General features: G+C 44.3%; 1 protein-coding gene across 18 annotated transcripts in view; it reads left to right on the plus strand.

Moving 5' to 3' along the window:
- Positions 1-13,908, plus strand: part of LOC147028201 (supervillin-like) — a 196,012-nt gene that overhangs the window by 126,375 nt on the left and 55,729 nt on the right. For 17 of the 18 annotated variants that reach the window (XR_015057460.1, XM_085878374.1, XM_085878372.1 and 14 more), the window contains 8 exons: positions 904-1,018; positions 2,076-2,283; positions 3,179-3,467; positions 5,722-5,932; positions 6,070-6,184; positions 7,275-7,413; positions 8,303-8,456; positions 12,934-13,094. Coding sequence is in view for 17 of the 18 variants with exons in the window: in XM_085878374.1 (XP_085734500.1) it covers positions 904-1,018; positions 2,076-2,283; positions 3,179-3,467; positions 5,722-5,932; positions 6,070-6,184; positions 7,275-7,413; positions 8,303-8,456; positions 12,934-13,094 (1,392 nt within the window). In the remaining variant the exon portion in view is untranslated. The remainder of the gene's footprint in view (positions 1-903; positions 1,019-2,075; positions 2,284-3,178; positions 3,468-5,721; positions 5,933-6,069; positions 6,185-7,274; positions 7,414-8,302; positions 8,457-12,933; positions 13,095-13,908) is intronic. The other variant, XM_085878369.1, reaches the window with a different exon arrangement.

Genomic DNA, 13,908 nt, shown 5'->3' on the forward strand with positions numbered 1-13,908 from the left:
GCAGTGGTGTACTGTTTTCAAATGATACGGTGAATCTTTAATGTCAGCAACCAAAATGCAGATACTGTAAGATAGCTGGCTTTTAGGTTCCCATCTGGAGGATTCAGCAACACTGCCAGCACTACATCAGCTCAACAGTTGTTTTTATTTGAGTGTGACACCATCCATGCCGAACCCAGAATAGACAGCTCAGTGGTGAGGTCACCACAAACATTGCTATCCTGCCTTTGCTAAGCTAACGGATGTGTTTGGTGAGGGTTTCCAAATATTTGGTGATGAAGTGTCTTCATTTTATATTAGCACGTTTAATTTTATCCTCCTTGTGTTGCAGCTGTGTATTGATGAAATAAACCCAAGCAGTTTCATTCCTAACCCATCCCTTCTTGGGGTAATAACGGGCATAGTGGTGTGCGCATGTAATCTGGCTACTCGGAGGCTTGGGTTGGAGGATCGCTTGAGGACGGGAGCTCTGCGCTGGGCCGCGCTATGAGAGGGTGTAGGGCAGCCCGGAATCATGGCGAAACCCAATCCTTATCCCTGTTGCGTCAGGAAGGGCATTCTGCGTAAAACCTGTGCCAAATCAGTATGCGGATCATAACGGATGATCCGCAGTGGCGACCCCTAATGGGAGCAGCTGAAAGAAGAACAACAACCCTTCTTGGGGCAATATCGCAATAATTCCCAAAAAGCGACAAATTTGGACCCCAATCCCCATGCTCTTTTACATCTTCTCAATTATTAACCCTCCTCTTCTTTTCTCTCCCATCCTCTCTTTTCTCACATATCTCTCCTATTATTTCCCGCAATTCCATTCTTCCATCCATAAATATCGATATGGTCCTTCCACCATCGTCATACTGCCGTTAAGTTGAGGGATTGACATGAAGACATTATGATGTGCAGGTGATGTGCAAAGCTCAGTGAACAGACAGCTTCCATTCACGGTGAGCAGGAATGGAGGGGCAACCCTCGTCGCTGTCCCAACCTTGCTGGAACCCAGCCGGCAAGCAGCCTCAACGTAAGAATCCTGTGTATATTCTTTTTACATCCTTGTGATGAAATGTAATGCGTCAGGAACATCAGTGTTGTGGTGACTTTGCATAACTCCACCTTGGTTTTAACAGGTAAAATGTAACTGTGTCCTTTCACTTTGCTCCATAACTCTGTATTCTTAGCTCCATTACACTATCTGTCTTTTGTATCAACAACTTTGTCTCCTTGGAAACCAAATTATCTGTGACCACCGCTTTCCAACATCCAACATTTGTGGTTTCTCTTTCTTTTTGTCTCCATTGAAGTTTTCCCATTTATTTTGCACATTCTGTTACATGACATATGATAAGCATTCTCTGTGCCCTATTTTGACTGTCATTACCCACACAGCAAGGTCACTGTAACCAGAAGAGAAGTGTGATGTTGGTGTCTCTTCGATATAGTCCACTGGGGATGCTGTGTGGGGAAAATACAAAGATGATACAGCTGGTTTATTAATCTCATTCAAAGGAGGTTTTAATCTTACTTTGTAATAAATAGATCCCAATTCGATCAAACATGTATATATCTTTCTTATATGAAGATAAATTGCATACAGAAATCTCGGCTCATGGAAGAGCTAAAAATCCTGAAACTTTAACAATGAGAGTGTAGATAGGTGAACCTCCTGTATTTAGCAGCAAATTCAAAGAAAGTAAAATTAATGATCAAATTGAGGGGTTGGAATCCATCCATTGGAACCATACTCTGTGCAGAGCGTTGCTGCTGCTTAAGCAGTCTCCTTGGCTATTGGGCACAATCCTGGATGGGTCGCCACTCTCACAGGATACCAGCATGCTGGCACTCATTTTGCTGACCACGGAAGGATGACAGGCAGAGTCAACCCCACCTGGTATTAATTCAACAGCCGAGTGGGATTTGAACTTGGGATCCTGGGATCTCAAGACCATGGGGGTTGTAATGATGGGTTGGAGATTCCAATCCTTTATTTCTGCTGTTATTTTTTTCTTTTTTGTCTGCTATCTTTTTGAAGCAGCATGTCATCACATGACAAACATAACTTGTTATATGGTGCTCCCCAGCAGGTTCGAGAAAATTCCGGCCACTTATAATTCCGGTCCAGGAAGGGGTGCAGAGGAGGAAGACGAAGAACCGGACAACTCTCGACTTACCCTGGCTGAGAAGATGGCATTGTTCACTCAGCTCAGCAAGGGTGGCCCAAAAACTCTGGTCCAGCGGAACCGGCGTTCAATTCCTCGGTTTCAGACGCAGCCCGTCACAGCCAGCGAGGTACAGCCTGAAGTAGGAATGTGTATACGTTTACAAGGCAGAGCATGTTTAAGTACTACCTTCGTATATGTATATTGTATACAAGTAAATGGGCTGGGGGAGTGGAGGCATATTATTAGCCCGTCCCCCTCACAGCAGGAGACGGGGTTTTTCAATCACTCCTGTGTCTGTCTGTGTGTATGTTCGGGTTGTAACTTTTTTGAGCTTTTGACATCAAATTTTCAATAAAGCTTTATCGTTGGAATATGGAGAAAACAAGTTCATAATTTGGTCAAAAGGTCAAAAGTCAGTGTCACATTAAATCGTCAATTATTATCATTCAATTGACCTGACATTTTTATTATCGTTTGAGCTTTTGTAAGTCGTAACTTTTTTTTTTTTACCATCTGAGCTTTTGTTCTCAAATTTTCAACAAAGATTTATTTTGAGAATATGGAGAAGACAAATTAAAAAAATTTTCAGAAGGTCAAAGATCAGGTCAGGTCAGGTATGGGAGCATGTGTCGGAGCAGCGCATCGCTGCATCAGCATGACATAAAATCGTGAATTTTCATTCAGTTGACCTGAAAATTTAATTATAATTTGAGCTTTTGATATCAAATTTTCAACAAAGCTTTATTATGAAAATATGGAGACAACAAATTAAGAATTTGGTCAAAAGGTCAAAGGTACCGTTTAGCATACGGAACGGAACAAGAAGACATCTGAATGCAAAGTGGATGGGCTTTGCATTTTCAGATGCTTTCTCGTTGGTATTATTGGTAGGTTAACAAACAATGAAGTATCATTATTTGTTGGATTTAATTTTAGATTGCAATAATAATGTATTTAGTTTGCAGAAGTTTTGTCATCGTTCTCTCGTTTTTTTTTTTTCTCTCTCTCTTTCTTGTGTACAGGTCCACAGTGCCTCACTTGCGACCACAAGCATTGCTCAGGTCACTTCCTCTGTCACATGTAGTCAAAAACAGTCCTCCCAGCAAAAAATTATTGTCAGTGGAAGACCCATTCAAACGGGTCCTGTAAAAGCATTCAAAGGGTCGGAAGGACACCATGTTCCAGGGATAAGAGCAGAATCGGATGCCAGAGAGACATCGATGGAGTCACCATTTCATGCTTGGAAAGAACGAGCAACAATAGACCCTTCTTTGAAAAGTAGAACATCGTTTGATCACATGGGTGACAAAGGTGATAATAAAAGCATCTTCATGTGCTAAATGTTTAATTGAATGAGTGGTTTGATATTTAAAAAAAAAAAAATTATATTGCATTTCCTTAAAGGGATGGTGTCGCACAGATTGTTTGAATATCAAAAACATGACTTTGATAATAATTTGCAAGCTCAGATGCCAATCCCACTTCTGACACATTTTTAATTACCTTAATCTAAGGCTCATCGAGGAGTTTGTGCATAAATCACGATGAGGACAAATATATTATGAAACATGAGTGTACTTTCACTTGAATTATGAGCACATTAGTACACAATGAGCCTGGTGTTGGCTTTACGGATAAGGTGCTGCCTTACGATCTTAGGATTTTGTGTTTGAGCCCCTGGAGCCGTTGAATTAACACCAGGTAGGGTTGACTCGGCCTGTCATCCTTCTGAGATCAGCAAAATGAGTACCAGCTTACTGTGGTAATAACCATTCAGAGTAACCTATGTTGGAGTGGTGACCTGTCCAGGACTGTACTCCTTGCCAATGAAACTGCATTGGCAGCCCTGTGTGCCTTGTGGTGTGAAAGGAATGGTATTCATTTTTAAGCATGAATTAAAAAAGGATTGAATTAAAAAAATTGTCACTGATCTACACAAAATACCCCATAATGACAAAGTGAAAACGTTTTTCGAAATTTTTACAAATCTATTGAAAATGAAAAGCAGAACTATCTAAATTACATAAGTATTCAATCCTCTGAGTGAATACTCTGTAGAAGGGCCTTTGGCAGCGATTACAGCTTCGAGTCTTCTTGGGGATGTCAGCTTTGCCCATCTGGATATGGGCATTTTCTCTAATTATTCCTTGCAGATTTGCTCAAGCTCTGTCAAGCTGGATGGGGAGCGTCAGTGAATATCAATCTTCAAGACTTTCTACAGATTCTCAATGGGATTCATGCCTGGGCTGTGGCTGGACCACTCACGGACTTTCACCTTCTTGTTCTGAAGCCATTCCAGTGTTGTTTTGGCTGTATGCTTCGGGTCATTGTCCTGTTGGAATGTAAATCTGCACCACAGTCGAAGGTGTTTTGCACTCTGAAGCAGGTTCTCCTCAATGATTTGCCTGTATTTGGCTTCATTCATTGTTCTCTCTGTCCTTACAAGTCTCCCAGTATCTGCCACTGAAAAGCATCTCCATAGGGTGATGCTGCCCCCACCATTCTTCATGGTAGGGAAGGTGTTAAATGGGTGATGAGCTGTGCTCGGTTTCCACTAAACGTTGCGCTTTGCATCCAGGTCAAAGAATTCAGTTTTCATCTCATCAGACCACAGAATCTTTTACCTCTCAGTCTTTCACGTGCCTTTTTGCAAACTTCAGGTGTGCTGTCATGTGCCTTTTTCTCAGGAGTAGCTTCTGTCGAGCCACTCTCCCATAAAGCCGAGATTTGTGAAGTGCTGCAGAGATTGCTGTCCTTTCATCAGGTTCTCCCATCTCAGCCAAGGAACTCTAATTCTGTCAGAGTGGTCATTGGGTTCTTGGTCACCTCCCTGACCAAAGTCTTTGCCTGGTTGCTCAGTTTGGTTGGACGGGCAGCTCTCGGAAGAGTCATGGTAGTTCCATATTCTTTCCATTTCCTAATGATGGAGCTCACTGTGCACTTGGGAACTTTCAACACTCTAGAAATTGTCTTATACCCTTCCCCAGATGTATGTCTCCTCACAATTATATCTGACACATGTGAAAGACTGATGCAAATCAATAACTATGGTCAGTTCCTTGGACTTCATGGTTGAGTTTCTGCTCTGATATGCACTGTCAACTGTTGGATCTCATATGGAAAGGTGTGTTTCTTTCAAAATCATGTCCAATCAATTGAATTGGCCACAAGTTGTGTTGTGGAGACTCCAATAAAGTTCTGGAGACACCTCAAGGATGATCATCGGAAATTGGATGCACCTGAGCTCAATTTGGAGTGTCATTGCAAATATGTTGAATACTTATTAACGCAAGACATTTCAGCGTTTCATTTTTTTATTTAATTTGCAAACATTTATGAAAAAAAACTTCCATTTTGACATTATGGGGTATTATGTGTAGAACTGTGACAAAAAAAAATCTCAATTTAATCCATTTTAAATTCAGGCTGAAGCACAGCAATATGTGAAAAAGTCAAGGGGTGTCAATACTTTGTGAAGGCACTGTATGTATTGCAAGTCTATTTGTCCTCATTATTATGATTATTTTTATCAAAAGTGCATAAAAAAAACATTTGTCTGATACAGATCCGAAGCAGAAAACTGACAGCTCCATTGAACAAGCTGTACATGTCTCGGTCGCTGCTGAAACAACGGCTCCATGGAGGAAAGGCCTTAAAACAAGAGAAAAGATGGTCGACACCAGAAAGCAGCAACTGCAGTCTCTTCCAAAATTCCCCTTGAGCAATGTTGAGCAACTGAGAACAAGTCCAGTAGATACTGTGACCAGCTTCAAAAGGCAATATAGACAATTTCATATCAAAATGATCTTATTAGAGTCAAATCAGATTTATGGATTTCTTTCTCATTAAAATAGTTACCGAAGCATTGCCAAGATAACTGCAATTTATTTCTCATTCTTATGGATATGTCTAGGTCTAAACATGAGGATCATGGGTGGAAGGAGCGAGTAGTTGGGCACATCGACAGTAAGGAAACATCAGTAAGACTGGAATGGCAGCGGAGGTCCCAGGAGATCAGACAACAACAGGTATTGCTGTTTCCTTCTGTTTTGAGCAATTACGTCATTTTAACCATCATCAATCACACATATTTCCGTGACCTACACTGCATGAACTGCGATATAACATTCTTCTTTTAATGTAACTCCATTTAAGGGGTATTGTTATAGTGTCTGTAGAGATAAAAACATGGCATTATGTGAACGGAAAATAGAGCCATTGTGGATTAAAGCGAGTGAGACCTCCAGTTTGGTGGGGTCTTGCTGTGACCATACCCCCCCCCCCAATTTTTGGTCTTGTTGACCATGTTCTTTCAACATTCTGTGTCCTTCCCCAGCCCGTTCAGAATGTAAACGTTTTTCCAGTAATCCCTCCCTGTAAACACCACAAAGTGCAGGCTTACTGTTCACCTCCACTTCTCTGATTCTCTATTCTCCTACCTGTGGAACCACCTCCCTGAGTCACTATTATCTCACTTTTCTCTCCAGGGCTTTAAGATGTCAGTGGAATTCCACCTCTTCATCTTTTCTATGCAGAACAAGACTATGAGTAGCATCATTTGCTGGAAGCCTGGATATGCTGATAGTGACTGACCCCTGTAGGTTAGAGCAGGTATTTGTTCAGGGTGCCAGCAATAGCTCACCTGCTCTTCATGAAGGATACTGGAGGATCTTTAATGTCCACCAACTAATGCTGGCATACAGGACGCCCAGTTTAACGTCCATCTGAGGGACGGCACACCCATTGATAAATCACCCTGCCTGCAAAACACCAAGTGACATTTTATAGATGGGTCGAGATTGAAACTCAGGCTACATAGCTCTGAGGCAAGCATGCTGACCTCTCGGCCATGCCGCCTCTTCTCATCATCCATTGTAACTCCCCTTCCCCTCCCCTATAGGTTATGATATTTTTCCTTCCACTCTCCTCTTTTCCCCTTTTATTCATCCAACTGCTTGTTTGTGTCTCCCGTTCCCACCACTGCACTCTCAATATGTTCTCTTTTATCACGCATCACCTTGCTGTGCCATGAATTGAAATTTTTTGTATACAAAATGTACACTCTCAGCATCATCATGTGCAGTCTGTTTCCATTTATTAAACAACAATCATTTCCAGGAAATTCACATTGTTGGGCAGAGAGAATTTGCACCACTTGAGAAGAGTGTTGGAGAAGGAGGGGATACGAGAGAGAAAATGGGAAACGAGGTTCTCAAGGTGTCCTTCAGACCCACCGAGAGTCTGAGTCCAGCAAGAGGTTTGTCTGCATCTAATGATTTGGATTTTTTTAAAAATGAAATTGCTGTCTCTTTTCACTAAGGATGACAACTGCCTTAATTGAGAAGAATCTTCAAAGTCTGTAGTCTCCTGTAACCACATGAAGTCTCTCACATTGACTCCAAAGACAAAGTTCCCTGAATTGGTTAATGGGCCAAACCTATGCTAGATTCAAGATCCCTTGTAATACTGACATACCGAAGCACTGGATTTTGCAATTTCTCACTGGACATACCGAAGCACTGAAATCCAAAACATTGGATTTTAAAATTGCAATCACATCATCATTCAAAATGTTCCTGAACCCACATGAGAGATGTAGTTGCATTATTGGACCCATCAGTGCAACCATTGACTCGTTATTTTTATTAATCTACCCTTCAAATGTTTTGAATGTTTCCAGTGTAGTCCTGTGCACGTGTACAGTTTTGGAGTGTATACCGGAGGTGAAGAGATCAACATATTTTGTCCCAAGATGGTCTGATTTGCAATTAGTATATCTTTTTTTTCTTTAGTCAGGTCGTTTTTCCTGATTATAACGATAGACCAAACCTATTCCATAAGGTTACTTGCACAAAATACTTCGTCAGTACAAATAAATATTGGGTGAGTTTTCAAAGGATGTGTTTGTATTATCACTTTCTACTTGTCTGAGGACCTATTTGTTCTTACCCCTTCAATGATGCACTTAAGCTGCTTCGGTGATGTTCCTGTAGTTGCGCCAGACCTACTGGCAACTCCACAAACCACCACCAAGACTACTGATTACAGTAAAACTGAACCACCTGCCCTGATATATTAAAGCTGTGCAGCTGCTGGTCATATTGAAACCTTGAGATGAGAACTTGTTATATGATGTGTGTTTCCAGCATCGCATGAGGTACAGAAAAGAGACAGCAAACCGTCAAATCTGGAGTGGCACAGCGATTTGCATCACAGTTCCCATTGGGTCTCCATCACCCCAGACTCCCAGGAGACCCATGACAAATACTTGGACATGGTCACAGAATCCAGCAGTCCCAGGTGAAATGTCTACATTCACTTTTGTCATCTTTTTGTGGACATGTTTTTCTACATTTTCATAAATGACATATTACTGCTAGTACTATTTTGTCGATGGTATTGTTGTTATTGTTAAACTTCCCTATCCATAACCTTAGCTCATGTTTTACACATTTTAGGAATGTGATATCTATCAAATGTATATTTGACTAAGGTTCTATTCTGAATTCTATTTGCCTGTTGCATCGTCATCGAAGCACAAATGTGCCACTGATGCACTAGTGCCCCAATATGGCAGCAATGTGGGATATTCCAGGGTACCTTCTTGCAATGGCATACCCTCTTGATCGGTATTTTTTACATCCACCAGTGAAAAAAACATCCTTCCTGCACGGCACAAGAATGAGGTTACAGGTAGGTCAGGAATCAAATCCCACGAGACAGTTCGTAAGGGAGTATGCTATTTCTGAGCTATGTGGTCATGCAGTGTGTATATATGTATGTATATATACATATTGTTAGGGCTGTGGAAATTCGCAAACCACCATTCAGGTCCCGTAGTTGAGATATCTCTTAAGTACATGTGTAGTTAGCCCAAATCTGTTGTCTAGAGGGAATTTATGTGATTCATTCGGGCTGCGATCCTTTGAGATAGCCGTTTTTCTTTTTCTATTGTTATTTTAAACAACAAACCTCCACACAAACAACAACCGCCACCAACTACGCCACAACGCCAACCGCACTACAATTACCCTCACAACAACCACCACCATCTTCGCCACTACCCCCGCTGACGAACGCCATCCTCCACTGTCCACACTATAACGGTTTCCGCGTTGGAAACTGTCGAACGCAAGGAGGGAAAGAAGAAGGCACAACGATGGCGCGTGGATTTTTCCCGCCTGTTTCTCCGAGGAGTGTGACAGAAGCGGGGTGGGGCAGCTGGCGCCCGATTGGTGGATGCGCGGTGTGACGCGGCCAGGGAGGAGGAACGCCCCTCTTCGAGACCTTTCTCGAAGCGCCTCGAAGGGGGGTGGAGCAAATAACTGGGCGGAGCAACAGGGCGGAGCCCCGCGATATAAAAAGGGGTGAATCTGTGAAGAGGGTTGTTTGTTGTTGTTCCTGCCGAGCCTTTTGATCCTGCGAGCCTGTTCCTGCCAGCCTGTTGATCCCTGCGGAGCCCTTGATCCTGATGAGCCTTGGACCTTTTGGGCAAATGACGGTGTGGGGGGAGAGAGACAGAGAGAGACAGAGAGAGACAGAGAGAGACAGAGAGAGACAGAGAGAGAGAGAGAGAGAGAGAGAGAGAGAGAGAGAGAGAGAGAGATATATATATATATATATATATATATATATATATATATATATATATATATATATATATATATATATATATATATATATATATATCCTGTTCGAGGGTTCTTGTCCGAGGGTTCGCCGGAGTCGGTGTGGTCCCGAGACCCCGCTGGTGGGACGGAGCATCCGCCATTTCCTCTCTCTCTTGACCCCGAGTGTCGACAATTTCTTCCCCCCCCCCCCCACGTCCGCACCGAGAGAGCGCTGAAAACCCCGTTCATTCCCCAAAACCCTGTCTGTGGCGTCAAATAGCCACACGTGCCGGCGCGAAGCACGAGCTCGCCGACTACGCTGGAGGAGCGGGGAGCTGAGGGCGCAGAGAAGGACTCGGTGCGCGCACAGGGAAGTGACCACTTCTATTTCTTTTGGGTTCTCTGTAAGTGTCTGTGGGTGGCGCCGTCTGTAAAGTAGAACTGTATAAGTGTTGCCGTGTTTGCGCGTAGTCGGTAGTAACTCTGTGTCGTTGTTGCTTTTGTTTTTGTTGCCATATGTGCATTTGACTGTTTGACTGTATATGTGTGCTTTCCATGTGTCGTGTAAATAAAGTGCTTGCATGTTGAACTGTGCCCGTTTCGCTTCATCTTTTCTTTATTGACCCTCCATCCTGCTTCACGTAAAGGGTTCGTAGTGGGCTTAATACGCCCGGTATTTAATCGGAACCGTCGAGGCCAACGATAACACCACTCGGTTATCACTGTAGCACGGAACGGACCGCTTAAGCGGTTCGTGTCCGGAGTCGGCCTGTGGCGTGGTACGATCGCCCGGTCGACCATCCGCGCAGGTACTTAGGTAGATCGAATTTGGCGAGCAACCCTATCCTGCGCGGGTGGGCAATTGGCACGGTCGTGGTGGGGTTATACCCCCACCCATGACTAGCTCCCGGCGTTGTTCCGAGAAGGTCACGACAGAATTGTCCGTCCAGTGGGCGAAGCGGCCACCATTCGAGTCGAGCAGCCGATCGCACGCCGGCGGGCGCGAATTCGCAACAATATATATATATACTGCACAAGTATTTTTTTAAGGCTCTTCTGGCTAAACAGTTGCATCGGCTCTGTAATGTAATGTATATATATATATATATATATATATATATATATATATATATATATATATATATATATATATATATTTTTTTTTTTTTGTTGCGAATTTGCGCCCGCCGGCGTGCGATCGGCCACGTAACTCGAATCGCGACCGCGTCACCCACCGGACAGACAATTCAGTCGTGACCCTCCTGGGACGACCGCCAGAAACCAGTCACGGGTGGGGGTTTAACCCCACCACCACCCAGTCCGCAGTCCACCCGCGCGAGATAGGGTAAATCGCCGAAAGTCGATATACCTATGGTACTCGCACAGGTAATCTGCCGAGGGATGGGACCATGCCACAGGCCGACTCCGGACACGAACCGCTTAAGCGGTTCGTTCCGTATTACAGGGATAATCGAGCGGAGTTATCGACGGCTCCGATTAATTACTGGGATGTTGAAACCCACTACGAATCCCTTACGTGATGCAGGATGGAGAGTCAATTAAAAGAAGGAGACGAAGCAAAGCGGGAACAATTGGACAAGCGCATTTATTCCGCACCACACGGCAGCACGGAAGGCACGTATAATACAGTAATACATCAAAAGCAATACACAGGAATACAATAAAACCAAAGAAACACACGTATGCAGTGGTAAAGAAACAAAAGCAATGCATAAACGCAGATCTACTACCGAATAGGACTTACACACGGCAACACTTACACAGTTTCACTTCACAGACTGGTGCCACCCACAGACATTTACACAAAAACCCTAAAAGAAAAGAAGTCACGACTTCCCTGGGCGCGTCGTCCAGCCTTGGCGACTGCAGCCTCGAGTCCCTCCGGTGTGGGACACCGAGCTCGTGCCGCGCATAGCTCACGTCGTCCACCCGACAGCTCGGACGGGGTTTTGGGGGAAATGGACCGGGTTTCGCCGCTATCTCGGTGTGGACGGGGTGGGGAATGGCAGGCGCTCCGTCCAGGGACTGCACCGACTGGCTTGAGAAGCCCCGTGCTCAACCGAACCACGAACAGAACGGACGATGCACACACAGTACGATCCTTGCTCCGACAGACTCGAGCCGTTCCTAGTTATCGAGCTTCATCCAGGGTGATCCGATGCACACACCAAGAGCAAGGACTCTCCACCCCTCGACAACCGACCGAACAAGAGCCCAACTCGAACCGGGACAAGGGAACAACCAACCACACGACTCTTCACACCCACCCTTTGTAGGGTGGGGCTCCGCCCTTCACCCCGCCCTGTTTCTGGCTCCACCTCCCATCTGGAAGCTTCCCAAAAAGGGGCATGCCCTCTCGTTCCCTCCTTCCCGCGCCGTGCGGGGGATGAGGAAAGTCAGTTTTGGCTCGGGGCCAGGGAATTATTCCCCCAAAATCAGGCCCCCACCTTTTTTCACCTTTGACCTCCGGCTCAAATCGCCCTCCCCCATGCCAAAGCACGGGTGTTTTGGGCGGGAGATCTTGGCGGGAGATATTTAAGCTGCCACTCCGCTCCGTTTCATCCGTCCCGCGGAGATCGTGACCGCATGGTGCTCGTTGAATGGCAAGTGGCGAAAATGGGGTAGCGTAGTTGTGGAAGGTGGTGTCGTGGTGTGAATGGCGTGATTGTTGGCGTCGTGTAGTGAATGGCGTGATCGTTGAGATGTTGGTTGTGGCGATGTTCGTTGTTGTTCTTGCACTAAATTAACGACAGCAAAAGAAAAACGACTCACTGAAGAATCGCAACCCGAATGGATCACATATATTCCCTCTGTACAACAGGTTTGGGCTAACTTCACATGAACTTACCGATATATCTCACCTCAGGACCCTTTATGGTGTAATGCGAATTTCCACAGCGTAACAATATATACACATACATATTAGCAAATACATCCCGTTGCTTCACTGACTGAAATTTAAAGTGGGGAGGCAGGAAGGGGGCAGAAAGGGTGATGGAGGGATACAGGATGGACCCCCTTCTCCCCTACTACTGGCGATGATTATATTTCTGAAAAATTCGAACATTAGTTCATTCTCGCAAATTTACGTATTTCTCTTTTCTTTCCTTCCTCCGTGTCTTCCCTACATGGAACCTCTCATCCAGGTTGTTGACTTCTATCGCTGCGGAACATCGACGTGCCATCCGACCAGTCCGCAAGTCCACAAGGTCGCGTAACCCGCTAAGGGTCCTGGCAGAGCGTGAGGATGTCAGGACCGACTTGATAGAACGAGGCAGCCTGAGACGTGGTGACCAAACTGAAGAAGGTGGAATATCTTCCATTTTTTCTTGTGTTGCAACAGGAGCTGTGGATCGAACTAAGACTTGTTGATGTTAAAGACTTGCAGGACGTTTTGTAGCCGGAGTTAGCCGCTCTGCAGGGGAAATGAAAATGCAGGAAATGGTTCCACTGATTTTTGAAATGGCAGAATAGTTGATAACATTGTCACTGCTGAACTTTATAGTCCCAGTTCAATTCCCAATGGAGTCAAAATTCCTAAAGGACTCAAATGTGTTTGATTAAAAACTTTTGTTCTGGTGCAATGCCAGCAGGGAGCATCTCATCGGGAAGCGTTCTGTTGTTCAGATGAGGACAGAAAACCACCGTGTCCTGTCTGCAATAATACTTCGTATATTAAACCATCCCATTGTACCTTTCAAAAGGGATATATCATTGTGTGCTGGCATCCTGGTCAAACACCCTGCCTTTTATCTGTATAATCAGCAGTTACTCCAGCATCCACGAAGTATAAAGATGTGAATACAACACACACACACACACACACACACACACACACACACACACACACACACACACACACACACACACACACACACACACACACACACACGTGTGGAAAGAATATATAGTATTTCAACTTCAAGGTGTAAAGCTGCTTTCTTTCATTATTGATGTATTTACATGAAAGTTTGTGTTCTTGTCAAGCTGTCAATGAAAAGAACTCAACCTTTTCATGTGATGATCATGCATGTTCCTTAACACATACATGAGCAGCAGTTCCAGCCATTTGGTTGCACAAATCGCAGGGTTTGCAAACTCGGATCAAGTGGAACAAACTG

The sequence above is a fragment of the Eptatretus burgeri genome, chromosome 4, assembly GCF_056783735.1.
Source record: "Eptatretus burgeri isolate ZD-2024b chromosome 4, Ebu_testis_v1, whole genome shotgun sequence".
NCBI lineage: Eukaryota > Metazoa > Chordata > Myxini > Myxiniformes > Myxinidae > Eptatretus > Eptatretus burgeri.